The sequence below is a fragment of the Artemia franciscana genome, chromosome 5 (assembly GCF_032884065.1).
Source record: "Artemia franciscana chromosome 5, ASM3288406v1, whole genome shotgun sequence".
Taxonomy (NCBI): domain Eukaryota; kingdom Metazoa; phylum Arthropoda; class Branchiopoda; order Anostraca; family Artemiidae; genus Artemia; species Artemia franciscana.
In genome coordinates, this window is record NC_088867.1 from 50191072 (window position 1) to 50210343 (window position 19272).

Below are 19272 nucleotides of genomic sequence, written 5' to 3' on the forward strand. Positions count from 1 at the left end.
ATATGCTGTCTGGCTGTGTTGTTATGATAAATAATATTATATCTTTGTTGGAACTTCTTTGTCAAGAAAAGGCAATACCTCTTTACAAAGAAGTATGTAGAACCATAGCTGATATTTGTGGTTTAAGTAGGATATACTTTACTTATTGTAAGCTTATTGCAGATAAACAATTTGGTTACATATTGCAACTGAGTCAATTGGTTTTTAAATTTGATCAACATAGTGGAAGTGAATAAAGACTTGAGAGCCAAGTCATGGCTATTTAGAGTAAAAACAAGACAGATAGTTTCTGTGATGGGTACAACTAGTATTGCTTTTTCAGTTGTTTAGAAATGATTCAAGTTCACTTGTCAAAGATCATATCTAGACTAACATACTTCCTAAGGCAGAAATAAGGAAAATACAAATAGATTAAGGGTAATTAAAATAGTCCATCAGTTCTGTGAGCCATTTGAAGGCAATTAGAGACAAAATTATGATTCAAATATTTATTAACAACCATGCCTATAGGACTTTGAAGGCAAGCAGATACCTTAGACTGTTCAAGGGGAGCCCCTGTTTCCTAAGGGAGCCCCAATGGATCGTTTTCCTTGTAAATTTTGAGCCAAGAATGTACTCTAGGAAGGTATTGCCAAGCGTCCATGTTAATCCATTTCATTTCTGTGATCCAACACTTTGTGTCTCATTCATTCAATACTTGTCTTGTGCTGTAGAAATCTCCTTAAGCAGCAACGACAACTTATAAATTAAGCCTTTTTGGAGGTTTGATTATTCTCCCAAGACGTGTCATGGCGGGTGGCGGTACTTCGTCCTGAATGTGACTACTGACTTTTAGGCTTGAATAAGGACCATTGGGGGTGGGCTTTTTGACGGGGTTGAGAACGCGTTTGGAGATTATGTGGAACTCAACTGCGGTACCCCATTTGAGTTGGTATGCTGATATTGTTCTAGATCTGTGTCATCTGGGGACATTCTCAGGTATTTTCGGTTTTGACGATATGCTTTCATATCTTGAGTTTGCACAATGTATGATCTTGGCAGTTCATGTTTGTGCAACACGACAGCTGGTTCCCAAGATTTTCCTTGGATCTGTGCTTCCACAGATTGCCATTGTTTCAGTTCTTGAAGGTCCTTTGAGTGACGATTGTAGTACTTTTGCTGCCTTAGTTGGCACTCCATGCGACTTTCAACAAATTCACATTTGGGAACTATTTTGGGAGTGAGATGCTCAAGGGTACAGGGTAATGTTGATCGCAAGTTCCTACTCATTAATAGCTGGGCAGGAAATGCCATTCCATCTACTGGGGTATTTCTGTACTCAAGAAGGGCATTGCTCATTTTGCTTCTGCAAAATCGGGTCTTCTTTATCATGTTTTTTATTATCCCAGCGGCTTTCTCTGCCAATCCGTTTGACTGGGCATGATAGGGACTCGACGTTCTGTGCTCAATGGACCACCTGTTGGTAAAGTCTTGAAATATAAGGGAGTTGAAATGTGGACCATTGTCTGAAGTAATGATGCGAGGGATCCCATGCCTTGCGAAATGGTCTTTTAGATGGGATATGACTTGATGGGATGAGGCAGCTGTCCCTATTCAGTCAACTTCGAAAAGATCTGGTCGGGATTTGAAATAAGAGCTCTGAGACATGAATTCCTTCTAAAAATCAAATTTCATTACGATCTGATCATCTATTTGTAAGATAAAAATACCCCGATTTTCATGTTTTCCAAGAATTCCGGTTTCCCCCTCCAACTCCCCCGAAGGTCACAGGATCTGGTAGGAATTTGAAATTACAACTTTAAAGCACAAGATCCTTCTAAATATCAAATTTCATTAAGATCTGGTCACCCTTTTGTAAGTTACAAATGCCTCAATTTTCAAAATTACCCCCCCCCCAATTTTCACCAGAGAGCAGATCCGGTCCAATTATGTCAGTCATGTATCTTAGACAGGTTTCTATTCTTCCCATCCAGTTTCATCCTGATCTCACCGTTTAAGTATTTTCTAAGATTTCCGGTCCCCCCCCCAATTGCGCTTGATCCGGTTGAGATTTAAAATAAGATATCTGAGTTACGAGGTCCTTCTAAATATGAAGTTTCATGAAGATCCGATCACTCCTTTGTAAGTTAAAAATACATAATTTTTTCTTATTTTTCAGAATAACACCCCCCCCCTCCCCCAATTGAGCGGATCTGTTCCAATTATTTAAATCACGTATGCAAGACTTCTGCTTATTTTTCCAACCAAGTTTTATCCCAATCCCTCCAATCTATACATTTTCCATCATTTTAGGTTTCCCCACCCCAAACTTCCCCAAATGTCACCAGATCTGGTCAGGATTTAAAATAAGAGCTTTGAGACACAATATCCTTCTAAATATCAAATTTCATGGAGATCCAATCACCCGTTCATAAGTTAAAAATACCTATTTTTTCAGAATTACCCCCCCCTTCCAATTCCAACATCAAATTTCATTAAGATCCAATCACCCGCTCATAAGTTAAAAATACTTCATTTTTTCTATTTTTTCCGAATTAACTGGCCCCCCACTCCCCCCCCCAGATGGTCAAATCGGGAAAACGACTATTTCTAATTTAATCTAGTCCAGTCCCTGATATGCTTGCCAAATTTCATTGTCCTAGCTTACCTGGAAGTGCCTAAAGTAGCAAAACCGGGACTTTAGGTTTCCCCCCTCCAACTCCCCCCAATGTCATCAGATCCGGTCGGGATTTAAAATAAAAGCTCTGAGACACAATATCATTCCAAACATCAAATTTCATTAAGATCCAATCACCCACTCATAAGTTAAAAATGCTTCATTTTTTCTATTTTTTGCAAATTAACTGGCCCCCCACTCCCCACCCCAGATGGTCAAATCGGGAAAACGACTATTTCTAATTTATTCTGGTCCAGTCCCTGATACGCTTGCCAAATTTCATCATCCTAGCTTACCTGGAAGTGCCTAAAGTAGCAAAACCAGGACCCACAGACAGAATTGGCGATTGCTATATGTCACTTGCTTAATACCAAGTGCCATAAAAATTGTTCTAAGTTTCTCCAATATAAAAACAGCAACCCATGCTATGGATTCTTATATCCATAGCATAGGTGCATGTATCTACAAATTTCTACAAGATGCATTTTGGGAAAATTTGAAGTATTGGGGGGGGGGTACCCACTTTTGACCACCCATTCTATAAAAACGTTATATACCCCAAGGGTATAACTATCAACCCTTGCATAGAGGACAGGGGGGGAGGGGTCATAATCAAAGACATGGTATCCAGACCTTTTAGCTATGCTGAACAAAATGGTTATCTAAAAATTTTGACTGGAAAGGGCACAAAGCCCTTCAATTTTCAATCAAATTAGCCTTTTTGAAGTTTCTGCAACAACAACTGGTCATCTCAAAATTTCTAAGTTACATTTAGTGAAATTATGAAGTGTGTACATGTGGGGGGGGGGGGGGGTAAGCACCCTCTAATCACTCTGAATCTTAAAAAGGCACTAAAACTTCTGATTACCAATTCAATGAGCCCTCTCTGAAATTTATACAATCACTTTTTCTATATAAACCTTATATGCTCCTGGGCATAAGTTACAACCCTTGCCCTTAGGACTGTTGAGGGGGAGGGTGTCATCCTCAAAGACATAATTTCCAGATCTTTCAACTATGTAGAACAAAATAATTATCTCAAAATTTTGATTGTTACCTATCAAAACAATTGAGTCTGACTTTCAAAAGGGGGGCCTCCCAAGAAAAAAAGAAATCCAACAAAATAACAACATTGATTCAACATGACAACAACCTTTACTGTGAAGGTCTCAAACTCCTATCAACAAAAATGATTGAATTTTGTTTTGTTTTTTTTTGGGGGGGGGGCAGAAAAGTAGACCCTGGATATAAGTATATATATATATATATATATATATATATATATATATATATATATATATATATATATATATATATATATATATATATATATATATATATATATATATATATATATATATATATATATATTGCAAGGTTGATCATATGGACCCAATGGTCCTGTAAGATCAAAAACTAGCTCTTTCAAACAAAAAACAAACATTCTAGTGACCTTTTTAAGTTACAAAAAAGATTGGAGGGCACCATACTGGAAAGGTTTATTAAGGTGAACATAAAACTGCAGTCTGAAAGAAGAGAATTAGGGCAGATTATTATTATACACTAGCTGTTGGGGTGGCGCTTCGCGCCACCCCAACACCTAGTTGGTGGGGCGCTTCGCGCCCCCCCAAGCCCCCCTGCGCGCGTAAGTCGTTACGCGCCATATTAGTTACGCGCCATTGTAGTTGTGTCCCTGTGTCCCACCTGTGAATATAGATAGATTCATATATGTGTTTCAAACTACGTAAAAATTGCGAATATACAAAATTTTTGGCTTTCCCACTACTGGAAGCTTTCCGTTTCCAATTGCCAGCAATTGATCTGAAAATGTTTGACCAGAATCATCGTTTTGCAATCGGACACGCATATTTGTAGTTAATTTTAATATTTTTACGTGTGCCCATAAATTAGAATTTTTCAGGCAAGCATTCATTTCGTCTGCAGGAGTTAAACTACGTAAAAATTGCGAATATACAACATTCTTGGCTTTCCCATTGTCTGTGCATATACAAACGCTCTTTTTACAAACAAACAAACATGCATACACACAACTCGTTTTTATATAGATAGATAGATAGATGGATACAATACAAATTAACTGCATAAAACTTGCGAATATACAACATTCTTCACTGTCCAATTGTCGCTGCATATAAATAGATTGTATCCCAGTCTGTAATTTCTCTTTTTTCTTTTTTCAGTTTTCTTTTTCTTCTTTATTTTTCAGCTTCACTATGAAATACATATTGCCGAACCTTTGTTTTTTTAACTAAAATCTGGTAGTCATTGATGACCTTTTCCAAGTCAAAATCCCAAACCCAATCATCATCGCTATCATTTTCAGTTTTAATATGTTTTGACTCTGCTGTCCAGGTGGATCTTCATCTAACTGCGTGGTTTTGCATTCTTTAGCCTCAAGCCTGTTTCCTTGCTGTTCTTTTGATTCCTCGGCACGCTTTCTTTTCTGACTTTCTCTATCAGCAGCAAGTTTTTTGGCATAGACTCTTTGAGCATCTTCATCAGTCATTGTAAACTTAAACATTAATAGAATTCTACGCGAACATATGTCTTATATAACTTGAATGACGTCACCTTCAAAACAAAAATGATGGCAACTAATTTCATGACGTCAGCCGAAACATGACGTCACCTGATCCATCCACAGATCCACACACAGACAACTTATTTTTATATATATAGATAGATTAGTGTATTAATTAGTGCAAGCTATTCCAAAATTAGTGTATTCTAATACTAATGAGATAAAGAGGGGAAATTGGAGTGACATGCAGTTTGGTCTCCAAACTCAACTGAAACAATTGTTTTTCCAGTCCATTACCTGTTATATTAGTAATCAGATTATATCAGCATTTACCCTTGGTAACATAAGGAATCAATAACATAGGCTACTTAACTTATCAAACAAGCAGCCAAAAGTTAAGCCAATAGAAAAGAGGTTTTCAGCCTAAAAGTACCCACAAAAAAGCAGAAGAGTTATCCATCAATCAGAGACTAAGATCATGTGCAAATACTTTGTTGTTTACTATGCTACAATTTTGCTGAGGGGTGCCACTCATAAAGTGGGGACAGAGTTGACCACCAAGTCTCTAGTCTTGTAGGTCCCCAACAGGGTCAAGGTCCCTTTCCAGAGGTTATTGTCTATAGGTCTGGATCTTATACCCTGTTTTCCAGATTCACAACTTTATTCAATTGAAATATATGAAGTTTCAAAGATTAAGACATTTTCTAAATTTAGAAAAAAGAACCATTGATGTGGCTTAAAATTTTACTCAATAAAATTCTAGTTTACCTTTTTTATATCTTGGAAAGCAGTTAGTGTATGAAAATGCAACTTTCAGGGATGGGTCTACAGACTAAAGTAAATTCCAGGGAAGGTATTTTGATGTACCCACCACTCCTCCTTCTCTCTCTAGAGGGCCCTGACCTTGAAAATTTTGTTATATAAAAGTAAGCCTTGCAAATAGATCTTCAGCTTAAATGAAATACAACAAAACTGTATTCAGCTTCACAACTTTACTCAATCCCAATTTAAGAGGTTTTAAAGAACCACAAATACATTTCCTAAATTTAGAAGTAACCTGCTGATATTGCTTAAAATTCTACTCTAACAACAGGAATTGCATTTACAGAATAAAAATCAGAGAAAAAGAAATTGATAACTAAAAATTAGGGCAAAATGTTATTTTTTTAAAGTTTCAAAATGTCTACCATTGCAAGTTCCATGTTGCCTACCTGTCAAGTAGGCACATTTTAAAGGCTTAGAAATCAGAGGAGGGTGAACATGGAAGCTTGACAATACCTTTTCAGAGTATTTTTGGTAAAATTCTAGTTAATTGACTTCTTGCTATCTCAGAAAGGGTTTAGGTTAGGAAAATGAAACTTTCAGGGATGAATCTATAGACTAAAGTGCATTCTAGGAAGGTATTTTGAAGCAACTACCTCCACTCCTCCCTCTAGAGGGCCCTGGCCTTTGATGACCTTTTAAAATATGTGTGTTGTAAAAGTGAGACTTTGCAAAATAAACCTTCTGCTTAATTGAAGTACAACAAAATTGTTTTCAGCTTCATAACTTTGCTCAATTCCATTTTATAAGATTTTAAAGATATGCAAATACATTTACTAAATTTTCAACTATTCAAAATCCTTCGAAACACTCAATTATGAATGATACACTTACAAAAAAAATGATTAAAGATGGTACTTATGAAAGTAATCCATGGCCATTGCTGCTCCAACAGGTTGTGGTTGTGGTAATTTGGGTTTATGATGAGAATGAAGAAGTAATTGCATGATTTTGTAAAATAAGCAGCTGGATATTTAGCCGAATGCTATAGAAACATGCTGAAGGCAGAATACAAATTGCTATCCTAAAAATTGGAAGAAAGAACCTGATGCTTGCATCCGTATGCTAAGAGATATAAAAATATCAATAAAAACTCCATTTCTCGTAACTTCATAAAAAGGCTTTGATAATTTTTATAAATGTCCTTTGTCAGGCCCGGTGGCCATTTTTATTATTTGTTAATATAAATTTGAACACGTAATATATATCAAATTATTTTAATAAATGAACAACTTATAGGACGCAAAAGTGGTTTTCGCTAAAAGGTGACAAATTCAAGAGTGGTTATCGTGCTTACGTCACAAATTGACATCTGTATTTGAATTTTGGCAGAAATTATCTTGGGAACGAGGGAGTGGATTATTTGCAAGGATTTAAAAATATTGTTTGAGCCCAGGAGAGAAAATTTTTTCCATTTACCAAACCCTGAACAAACAATATATATGTCATGTCCATTATTTTTTTATAGTTCTTTTTATCTTTTCTTATCATTTTCGTTTTTTTTATTTCTTGTCGTTGAAAGACATTTGGATGGCTCCAGCATATTTAATATCACTTGGTATTCCTAAACTAAGCAATTCAAACAATAAAAGGTTGGTTAACCAAAAAAGACTCTGTCCGAACAGAAGTGTCAAGGTAATATGCAAAGAAACTAAAGTATTACTACATTACTAAAAACATTATTAATCTTAAAAGTGAGTCTGCTATTAAGGAAAAGAAGCATTAAAAGTGCTTCGGATATCTGTCACTATCCTCTTTTCCGTATTACCTATTAACCCTTTGAGAATGATTATAATATCTTAAAAAGTACATCCCCCGATCAATTATCGGGGGGAAAAGGGGGATGGGGCTCTTAGATTTCCAATACAACTTTTTCTTCAAATAAAGATTCAGATCTAAGACGCGAGAACCTTCTAAATTTTAATTTTCATTAAGATCTGATTACCCATTTGTAAGTTGAAAATACCTCATTTTTTTCCCTATTAACCGTCCCTCCCCTCCCCCCTCCAGATGGTGGAATCAGAGAAGTGATTATTTTTAATTTAATCTGGTCTGAGCCCTGATACACCTGCCAACTTTTATCGTCCTAGCTTATCTGGAAGGGCCCAAACTAGCAAAACCGGGACCAACAGACAGATCGATGGACAGAATTGGTATTGTCACTTGGTAAATTCCAAGTACCATAAAAACTAATACATATCTATATTTACAAATATTTGAATGGCTGACCTCTAAATTTCCCCCTTCACCGCCTTCCTCGAAATTCTGAAGAATATTTTTTTGTATTTTTTTTTTTAAACATATTTTCTTAAAACAATTTAACAAAAAAAGTAAATTTCCCGCTGAAAGATCTTTGAAAGGTCATTTTGCATATACCCCTACATTCTCAAGAATTTATATTGCTGTCTAAAACAAAACAAAAATGCCAAAAATTCTGTGAAATATTTTGAACCTCCAGAATAATTTGTGGCTAGACTCCCTTGATACAAATGTCTCTTGTGTTTTGCAATCAAAATGAGCGGCAAGTTAGCTAGCAATGGAAGATTTTGATAAAATACACCTCATGTAGTACTTCTGGAATCCTAACCAATTCCTGGAACCCTCTTAATTGAAATAAATTTTCATTATTTTCTCCCCTTCTATCTTCAAATTCATTTAAACCCTCCCACCTTGCCCTTACTGGTTATTTACTATTCAGATAATTCAGCCAACTTGAAAGCTCAATGGCAGGAATATAAGCAGGGGAGACTTACCTCTCCAGAAATCCTGGAATTTTTTAATGGAGGCACTTCTGATTGAAATTACTAAATAAATCTCGAAATGCATCCCTATTTGAAGTAAAATCATGTGAACGTCCCAGGTTAGTGAGATTAACCTTCCTAAATTGAAAACCTATAGAAAAATCTAAAACAAAAATCTTTTCAATAACAAAAATAGGAGTTTTCCCTTCTACCATTTTTTTTTTTGTTTTCAAACTCTCCAGTCGCTAAATAAATCCCGTAAACAAGCCCAAGGAATGCTACCATTTGAAAACGTAACAGAAACAAACGAGCACTATAAGTAATATTCAAAAGGGAGTGACAATGACACCTCATCACGGGAGACAGGGGGAGAAATCTAAAAAATGATTTTAGCTGACTATAGCCTTTTTTTTCCTAGCAATAACGTTTACAGTTTTCTTTAAATATTGTAATATGATTTATATTTGTCTTCGTAAACAGGGGCATTTCTTAGCCTAAAAGAAAAAAAAGTTTCTAATCTGGATCATTTTTACCCACTGGAAAATAGAGTACTGTGTCAATTTTCAGAAAAATACTCTTTTAACAAGACGAATCTGATTCGCCTTGTGTGGGGATTGAATCCAAGGATTGAATATTATCTTTAAAGTTGGCCAAATAAATTTGATCATAAATTTCTGCATTAGAGTAAAATTTCAAGTTTTCCTGCCGATTAGCAACTAATATTCAAACCTTACTTTACGCTAAATAGAGGAATTATATAAAGTAAGGGAATTATATCAAACTCGATTCTTTTTTAAGAAGATTGTAAAACCATGCATTGTAAAACAGAAAATGCTTCTTTTGCACTCACTGGAACTGAGTGCAAACGAACCTTTTGGTTTAAAATTTAAACCAAAAGTTTAAACATTGAAAAATTCGATGTTTACTTTGACAATAAAGCAGCTTGTTTACTAATCGGGCAGCTCAACTTTCAGTCCTAGAGTCGCGCTTCGAGACGCCATCTATTTCTTAAAGATAATACATTAAACAATATATTTCTCCAAACATATTTTCCACAATAATAATTTTTGTCACCCATTTGAAGATACTACTTTAGAGTCATAGAGATGAAAGTACTAAATCGCAGTACACATACCCTTACGCCATTTCCTGAACTGAATATAATATTGCGATGCAATTTCTCCGTTAAACTGTGTATTTCTCAAAATATAAGTTCCGCAATGATAGTTTTTCTTTGGAAGCGATGCACATGAAAACAAACCGGGTTTTCAGGCTTTGAACTCTTCTCCGTAGCGTAAATCCACTCCTCTATGTTATAAACTAAAAACTGAAAGTATCGCTTTGCCAATTGATTGCTCTATAATTATATCTAAAGTATCGGTCTAACTTAAAAAACTCAATTCCTGAGTCAAACTCAAAATGAGCAAAAATTAACGTGAGTAGTGCTGATAACCCCCAGACCTTCTCAAGACCAGAACATAATTTGTACTTTAATGAAAACAAAACACATTTTAAATGTTTCCTCTTTTCTTAGTTTCATAAATATTATCATAACTTTAAGCAATAATTATCACTAAATGTCAATTAAACTGACAATCAACACTCATTTTTTTTTCAGCAAAGCAGAAATTATGTTCTGATATTGAGAAGGCATGGAGTCATAAACCTTACTCACGTTAATTTTTGCTTGTTTTGAGCTTGACTCGGCTATTAATTGTAATTTCTGACCGCTTTGAGTTTCATTTGTATATTGATGTGATTTGTGTTAGTTTTACGCTTGGAGGAATATTTGGCTTTATTTCTGCTCATTCTTGGCTTAACGGGGCTCTACTTTTCTTTAAAAACTTGTTTTGCAGTTTTTCAAATTAATTTCTTTTCATTTTTTATTGACATAGCATTTTTCATGGAAAAAATAATATTTTACATCTTTTCAGTTATTTTCTATGAGAATCAATAGTATGGGTAGCTATTTGTATGGTGAATTCAAAAGTAACTCAAATTATATTTGCATCCTTATGACAATCTGTACACACATAACGTGCTTTGGTTTAGTTCAACACTCCCCTCAACATTCTCTGAAAGACTTATATGAATACCCTTTGTCTTCTTGGACAAAGTTCAAACATGCATACTTTTCTCAATAACATACACTATGTGTAAACAATTATTGATTTACCAAACTTAAAGACCTTGTCCTGAGGACTCGGGGGAGGTTGACATCGCCATAGACATAATTACTGGACCTTTCAACAATGCTGAACAAAATAACTCTCTTAAAATTTCAATCGGATATGGGAAAAAAGGGTTTCAGGGAGGGGGGCTAGTTGCTCTCCATAATGTTTGACTCTCATCAGCGAACTAGAACTATACATTTTAAATAAAATGAGCCTCTTCTAGAGTTCATACGACCACCCTTTCCACACAAACTTAATGTGCCCCTCGTCATAACTTAAATACCTTACCCCCACATTATGGGAGATTCTTCCCATCCAAAAGGTCTTATTATATGATTTTTGGACTCTTTTATAACAAATGGGTATCTAAAATTTTTATCGAAAACATTTGTGAACAATACGATGTAGGGGGGGGGGGGTGGCTGATTTTCAGTCCAATGAGCTCCTTCTGGAGTTTATACGACCACCCTCTCCATAAAACTATATACCCTCAGGGCATTGCTTGCAACCCTTTCGCTGAGGGCTGTAAGGGTTATCCACCCCAAAAACTTAATTTCCAGACCTATCAACTATGCTTAACAAAATGGCTACCGAAAATTTTTGATTAAATGTATTTTGAGAATTGAAGGGCATCGGAAGAGTTCATGTTGCCCTCCAATGAATTGTGACATTTAAAAAATGTAATTTCAATTTCTAATCGAATGAGCCTTTTTTGTAGTTTCTACGAAAACAAATGGCTATTTCAAAATAACTATAATAATAATATCTTATTTCTTTATAACCCACTTACATCAAAAGATAGTGGAGTAAACACAAACGACAATCAACAATAACATTAAATAAAAAAACTAAATGCTATCAGATGCATTTTAGGAAAGTAAGAGGCGTGGGAGGGGGAGAGGGTATTCATCCTCCGATTACTTTGAATCTTAAAAAGGGCTAGGGGGGGGGTTGTTGTCATCCTCAGACATAATTTCCGTACCTATTAACAAGTTGAACAAAATGGCTATCTAAACATTTTGATTGGATGTGTTTGGGGAAATGGCGGACGTTAGAGCGGGGTTAGTTCGCCTCCAATCATTTTCGACAAGTAAAAGGGGCTTTTACTTATCTCCGAGTGATCTGAGGCTGGAGTATCAAACCTCTGATCACTCTAAATCTTATAAAAGGTACTAGAACTTCTGATTACCAGTCCAATAAGCCCCTCCGAAGTTTATGCGACCATCCTCTATAAGAACCTAATATACCCCCCTGGTCGAAACTTACAACCCATACCCTGATGGGCGTGGGGTGATGTCATATTCAACAAACTTATTTCCGGACTTTTGAACTACGCTGAATAAAATAGCTATCTCAAAATTTTGATAGGATGTCCTTGGGGAAATTGGTGGTTGTCAGAGGGGGGTTAGTTGCTGTCCAATCCCTTTCGAATCTTAAAAGGGGACCTATCCCGTTCAATATCCAATGGAATGAGCCTTTTTCGAAGTTTCTACAACTATTGGTGATCTCAAAGTTTTTATCAGATGCATTTCGAGAAAATACAAAGTGTGTTTGTGTGTGTGTGGGGGGGGGGGGGGAGAATATCCATCGGCCAATCACTCTGAATCTAACAAAGGGCTCTAGAAATTCTGATTACCAATCTAATGAACCTCCTTCAAAGTTTATACCGTCACCCTTTCTATATATACCCCCAGGGCATAACTTACAACCCTTTTCCTGAGGGCTGTCATACTAGAAGACATAATTTCCGAATCTTTCAACTACTACGCTAAACAAAATGGCTATGTCAGCATTTGATTGGATGTCTGGGGAAATGGTGGGCGTAGAAAGGGGGTTATTTACTTCCAAGTCACTTAAAAGAGGCACTATCCCCTTCATTTTCCAATCGAATGAGCCTTTTTCCAAGTTTCTACAACAAATGGCCATCTCAAAATATCTATGAGATGCATTTCGGAAAAATACGAGGTGTGGGGGCATCCATCCTCCAATCACTCTGAATCTTATAAAGGGCACTAGAAATTCTAATTACCGATCCAATGAGCCTCCCCCAAAGTTTATACGATCAATCTTTCTATAAAAACCTTATATGCCCCCAAGGGCATAGCTTACAACCCTTGTCTTGACGACTGAGGGGTTGTCATCCTCAAGGACATAATTTCCGGACCTTTAAGCAACATTCACAAAAATGTCTGTCCTATTTTGATAGATGTGTTTGGGGAAATGGTAGGCGTGCAAGGGGGGTTAGTTGCCCTCCAATCACATTTGATAAAAAGGCACTAGTTATTTCAATTTCCAATCGAATGAGCCTTTTCCGAAGTTTCTAAGACATCATATGGCCATCTCAAAATTTCTATCAGATGTGTTTACGAAAAATGCGGGGTGTGAGGTTATCCATCCTCAGAACACTCTGAATCTTATAAAAGGCACTAGAACTTATGATTACTAATCCGATGAGCCCACTCCGAAGCATATACGATCACCCTTTATATAGATATACCTTATATACCCAAGGGCAAAAATTACAGCCCTTGCCCTGAGGACTGTGGGGTGTTGTCATCCGCAACAACATAATTTTGCGGACTTTCAACTACGTTGAACAAAATGGCTCTTTCAAAATTTTGATTGAATGTATGTAGGGAAATGGTGGGCATGAGAGGGGATTTAGTTTCCCTCTTTTCACTTTCAACTATTAAAAAGGGCACTAGCCCTGTCAATCTCCAATCGAATGAGCTCCTGTCGATGTTTCTAACACAACAAATGGCCCCCTATAGTTTCCATCAGTTGCATTTCAGGAAAATACGAGGTGTGTGTGTGTGGGAGGGGGAGGCGGGGGGTTATCCGCTCCCTGATAACTGAATGTTAAAAAGGGCACTATAACTTCTGATTAGCAATCCAAATATCCCCCTCCGAAGTTTATATGATCAGCCTTTCTACATAAACCTTATATGCCCCCGGGCAAAACTTACAATCCTCGCCTTGAGAGCTGTAGGGGTTTTTTATCCTCAAAAACATAATTTCTGGTCCTTTCAACTACGTTAAACAAAATGGCTAACTCAAAATTTGTATTATTACATTGGGGGAAAAGGTGGGCGTGGAAGGGGTATTAGTTGCCCTCGAATCACTTTTGACTATTAAGAGGGGGACTATCCCTTACAATTCCCAATCGAATGAGCTCTTTTCGAAGTTTCTACGACAACTCCTTCGATAGAAAGTGACCCATTCTAAAACAAAAAAATAAATAAAATAAAATAATAACAATAATACTACTATGTGCCCACATCGCTCTTTACTTAAGCAGCGCATGATTTTATAATTGTTACACAGCTAATATAGCAGTATAAATTACAAAGTGCAAGATGTAGTGCTTCTTTTTTAAAAAAAAAAAACAAAAAAAAAACAAAAAAACAATTCCATGACTAAGATTTTGAGCAAGATCGCCTCTCTAACTGACTCAATCTTTTTAATCAGGGTTCCTTAAATAATTGCTGACTCTAGGAACAGAAAGTAGTAAGTATATGATAAAATGTAAGAAAACGTTTAACTTAAAAAAGCGTTTCAATTTTTATTAAGTTAAAAGGAAAATAACATATCTCAGGTTTTCTTTTTAATTTTCTTGACTCCGGAATCGGTTCTTTGGCTGAGGAGCAGAGGCCATGGAAGAAGCAGAAGAGCTTGGATGAGCAGTAAATTCGTTTAGCGAGGGGTTAGCAAAAAAGATAATAATTTCAAAATGTTTAAGGGCTCTAATTCTTTTAAAATATTAAAAGGAGAGACAAAAAAAGCAAAACGAGTTTTACAGATGCTTAAATGAACTTAAAGTTGAGAACCCTTGATTTTTCTTTTAACTTTAGAATTAAAATAAGACAGGTCTGTTGCAACGCCTTTTTCTGTGAAGAATTGAAGCTATCACACAAAAAGACGGCAACAGCATACAGACTTCTATTTATTATTAGTATATAGCGAAATTTACTGCTCAGCTCCTCACTTAATCACTCAATTATCAACCTAGAAAAGAAAGAAGATGTTAATTGATGGGAGATAAGACCTGTAAAGAAATGATGAAAAAAAACAAAAACGAAAGAAACAAGAGCTAAGAGCTCACATGGCACTTATGGCGAGGTCGGAAGAGCCAAGAGCTCATATGTTATGAGCTCAAGCAAAATTCTAAGAATCAATAGATTGCTTTAAAAGGAAAATCAGAGGCTTAATGCCAGTCGGGATTTAAAATAAGAGCGCTGAGTCCTTCTAAATATAAAAATTCATTAAGATCCGATCACCCACTTACAATTTAAAAATACCTCAATTTTTCTAATTTTTCCTCTCCCTTCAGCCCCCAAGATGTTCGAATCTGGGAAAACGACTTTATCAAGCTCCCTGACACGCCTACCGATTTTCATCGTCATAGCACGTCCAGAAGCACCAAACTAACCAAAGCAGTGAACCCCACCATCTAACTCCCCCAAAGAGAGCAGATCCAGTCCGGTTACGTCTGTCATGTATCTACGACATTTAAAAGCATATTCCAAGTTTTCTGGTTTCCCCTTCTAGCTCCCCCCAATATCAACAGATCTGGTCGGTATTTGAAATAAGAGCTCTGAGACATGAGTTCCTTCTAAATATCAAATTTCATTAAGATCTGGTCAACCGTTCTTAAGTTAAAAATACCTCAATTTTTCTAACTTTTCAAAATTAACAACCCCCAGCTCCCCCAAAGAGAAAAGATCCGCACCAATTATGTCAATCTCATATCTATAACTTGTGCTTATTCTTCCCATCAAGTTTCATTCCGATATCTCCACTCTTAGCGTTTTCCAATATTTCCAGTTTCCAAGATTTCTGTTTCCCCCCTCCAACCCTCTATGTCCCCGGATCCTATTCGAATTGAAAATGAAGCATCTGAGACATAACATTCTTCTATATCAAGTTTCATTGAGATCCGATTACCCATTCGTAAGATACCTCGATTTCACGTTTTCCAAGAATTCCAGCTTCCTCCTCCAACTCCCTTCAATGTCATCGGATCTGGTCGGGATTTAAAATGGGAGTTTTAAAGCACAAAAGCCGTCTAGATATCAAATTTCATTAAGATCTGATCAACCGTTCGTAAGTTAAAAATTCCTCATTTTTTCTAATTCTCCCGAATTACTCCCCCCCCCTCCCAACTCCACCAAAGAGAGCGGATCCGGTCCAGTCATGTCAGTCACCTATCTTGGACTTGTGCTTATTCTTTCCACCAAGTTTCATCCTGATCTCTCCGCTTTAAGTATTTTCCAAGATCCCCCCTCCCTAATGACACTGGACCCGTTCGGGATAAAAAAATAAAAGATCTGAGTTTCAAGGTCCTTCTAAATATGAAATTTCATTAAGATACGATCACTCTTTCGCAAGTTAACAATACTTCATTTTTTCTATATTGTTTTTTTTTAGAATTAACCTCCCCCCCACTCCCCCAATTAGAGCAGATCCGTTCCGGTTATGTCAATCCCGTATCTAGGACTTCTGCTTATTTTTCCCACCAAATTTCATCCCGATCCCTCCACTCTAAGCATTTTCCAAGAGTTTAGGTTCCGCCCCCTCCAAACATCCCCATCACCGGATAAGGTTGAAATTTGATATAAGAGCTCCGAGACATGATATCCTTCCAAACATCAAATTTCATTAAGATCCGATCACTCCTTCGTAAGTTAAAAATACCTCATTTTTCTAATTTTTCAGAATTAGCGCTCTCCCCCCCACTCCCGCAAAGAGAGCGGATCCGTCCTGGTTATGTCCATCATGTATCTAGGACTTGTGCTTATTTTTCCCACCAAGTTTCATCCCGATCCCTCCACTCTAAGTGTTTTCAAAGATTTTAGCATCCCCCCCTCAATTCCCCCCAATGTCACCGGATCCAGTCGGAATTTAAAATAAGAACTCTGAGACACGATATCCTTCCAAACTTCAAATTTCATTAAGATCCGATCACTCCTTCGTAAGTTAAAAATACCTCATTTTTCTAATTTGTTCAGAATTCCTTGACTAGGCTGCCCACTTAATTAGACAATCTGTCTTGGCTTTTTTCTACAATTGGCCATGACTTTGACTTTTCCCACAACTATTCCCTTTTTTTAAATTCAAAAACCAACTCCCCCAAAGAGAGCGGTTCCGTTCCGGTTATGTCAATCACGTATCTAAGACCTGTGCTTACTTTTCCCACCAAGTTTCATCCCGATCCCTCCACTCTAAGCATTTTCCAAGATTTTAGGTTTCCCCCTCAATTCTCCCCAATGTCACCGGATCCAGTCGGGATTTAAAATAAGATGGTTAATACCAAGTGCCATAAAAACGAAGAACAGCTCTAAAACTTAAAAACTGACCCAGATATAAGAATATGCTGAGCCGGGATAGAATTACAGGAAATGAAAAAGCGTGTGACACATTGGACGTGAAAGAAGAATTAATGACAGTCACAAAATTATTTAAAAATTATAAGGCCCCAGGTGATGGTAGCGTTGTGAAAGAGTTTCTTACATATGGCGGCGATGAGGTTAGAAATAAGTTACAAAAGATTATGAATATAGTTTTGAAAAGGAGGGGGAGTACTAGTGATTTTAGAAAACCTGAATCAAACCCCTATAAAACAAAGATGATAAGAGTTTGGTAATTATAGATGTAGTAGTCTGGTTTCTGAATGTAACAAATTACACAGTCTGATGATATTTCTTATACTTAGAAATACTGCATGAAAAAATTCAAGAGCTTATCATGTATGAGTTACTTGTTGTTCCTAGAGCCAGAAACTATGTGAAGAGATCAAACAGTTCGTGGTAACGAACTGTAGAAAGGAGGGACCCGGCTCAATAGTAACCAAAACTCTAAAAAATTGAATTTTGATACCAATAGTTACATAAAAAGAATCGCATTTTGATGCTGATTTTAAATATATAAGTTTCATCAAGTTCAGTCTTACCCATCAAAAGTTACGAACCTGAGAGAATGTGCCTTATTTTAGAAAATAGGGAGAAATTAATTAGAAAAAAAAAACAAGTTTTTTAAATGAAAGTAAGGAGCAACATTAAAACTTAAAACGAACAGAAATTACTCCGTATATGAAAGGGGCTTTTCTTCCTCAACGCCCCGCTCTTTACGCTAAAGTTTGACTCTTTCTCTTACCTCTACTTTTTAAAACAGTAAGAAACTTTAGCGTAAAGAGCGAGGCGTTGAGGAAGAAAAGCTTCTTTCATTTACGGAGTAATTTCTGTTCGTTTTAAGTTTTAATGTTGCTCCTTACTTTCATTTAAAAAAACTTGTTTTTTTCTATTTAATTTCTGGAAGTTTTTCAATTAATGCATATTTTAATCTTGGCTCTCGGCACATAAATAATTAAAACAAAATTTGCATATTGATTAATTGCAATTATCGGGAGACTTTAAGAAAAAAGGAGTGAAGGAGGAGGCCCAGTTCCCCTCCAATTTTTTTATTACTTAAAAAGGCAAGTAGAACTTTTAATTTTTTACAAACGTTTTCATTGGTAAAAATTATACGTAACTTACAAATTAACTTACGTGACGAACTTCTATATTCGTATGCTTTATTGCGTATATGAGGGGGTTCAACCCTCGTCGATACCTCGCTCTTTACACTAAAGCTTAAATGTCCCAATTCCTTAAGAATGACCTCTGAATCAACAAGGCCGTAGAATAAATAGTAGAAATTACTAAAAATACTTTAGCGTAAAGAGTGAGTTATAACGAGGAGGTAAACCCCTCATATGCGTAATAATTTTTGATCGTTTCAAGTTTTAATGTTTCAAGTTTTAATGCTTCAAGTTATAACTATGTCTTTGGGGATGACTTACTCCCCCACAGTCCCCATGGGAGGGGCTGCAAGTTACAAACTTTGACTAGTGATTACATATAGTAATGGTTATTTGGAAGAGTACCGACGTTTTCAGAAGAATTTTTTGATTGGGGGGGGGGGGTTGAAAAGAGGGGGATATGTTGGGGGAACTTTCCTTGGAGGAATTTATCATGGGGGAAGAAAATTTCGATGAAGGGAGAGCAGGATATTCTAGCAATATTTAAAAAAAAGCAATGAAAAAATAAATAAGAAAATGTTTTTTCAGCTGAAAGTATGGAGCAGAATTAAAACTTAAAACGAACAGAAATTATTACGCATTTGATGGGCTCACCTCCTCTTAATGCATCACTCTTTACGCTCTTTTACGCTCTTCCAAAGAATCTTTAATGATTTTGCCCAGTCTGTGCCAGCCAATCTTTTTATAATGTTTGTATCTTGCAAGCATGTCTTTTAATTTCCCTTGTATTTGGTTCTTAAGTTAACATAGGGTGTAGGGTG

General features: G+C 36.4%; 1 protein-coding gene across 3 annotated transcripts in view; it reads right to left on the reverse strand.

The window, feature by feature from the left end:
* LOC136027549 (uncharacterized) overlaps positions 1 to 19272 on the reverse strand; it is a 59665-nt gene that overhangs the window by 20271 nt on the left and 20122 nt on the right. The window contains exon 4 of one of the 3 annotated variants that reach the window (XM_065704910.1): positions 14472 to 14940. The exons of the other annotated variants lie outside the window; for them this stretch is intronic. Within the exon in view, the coding sequence (XP_065560982.1) occupies positions 14925 to 14940 (16 nt within the window). The 3' untranslated portion in view covers positions 14472 to 14924. Of the gene's footprint in view, positions 1 to 14471; positions 14941 to 19272 lie in introns of those variants that run through there. 3 annotated transcript variants of the gene reach the window in all.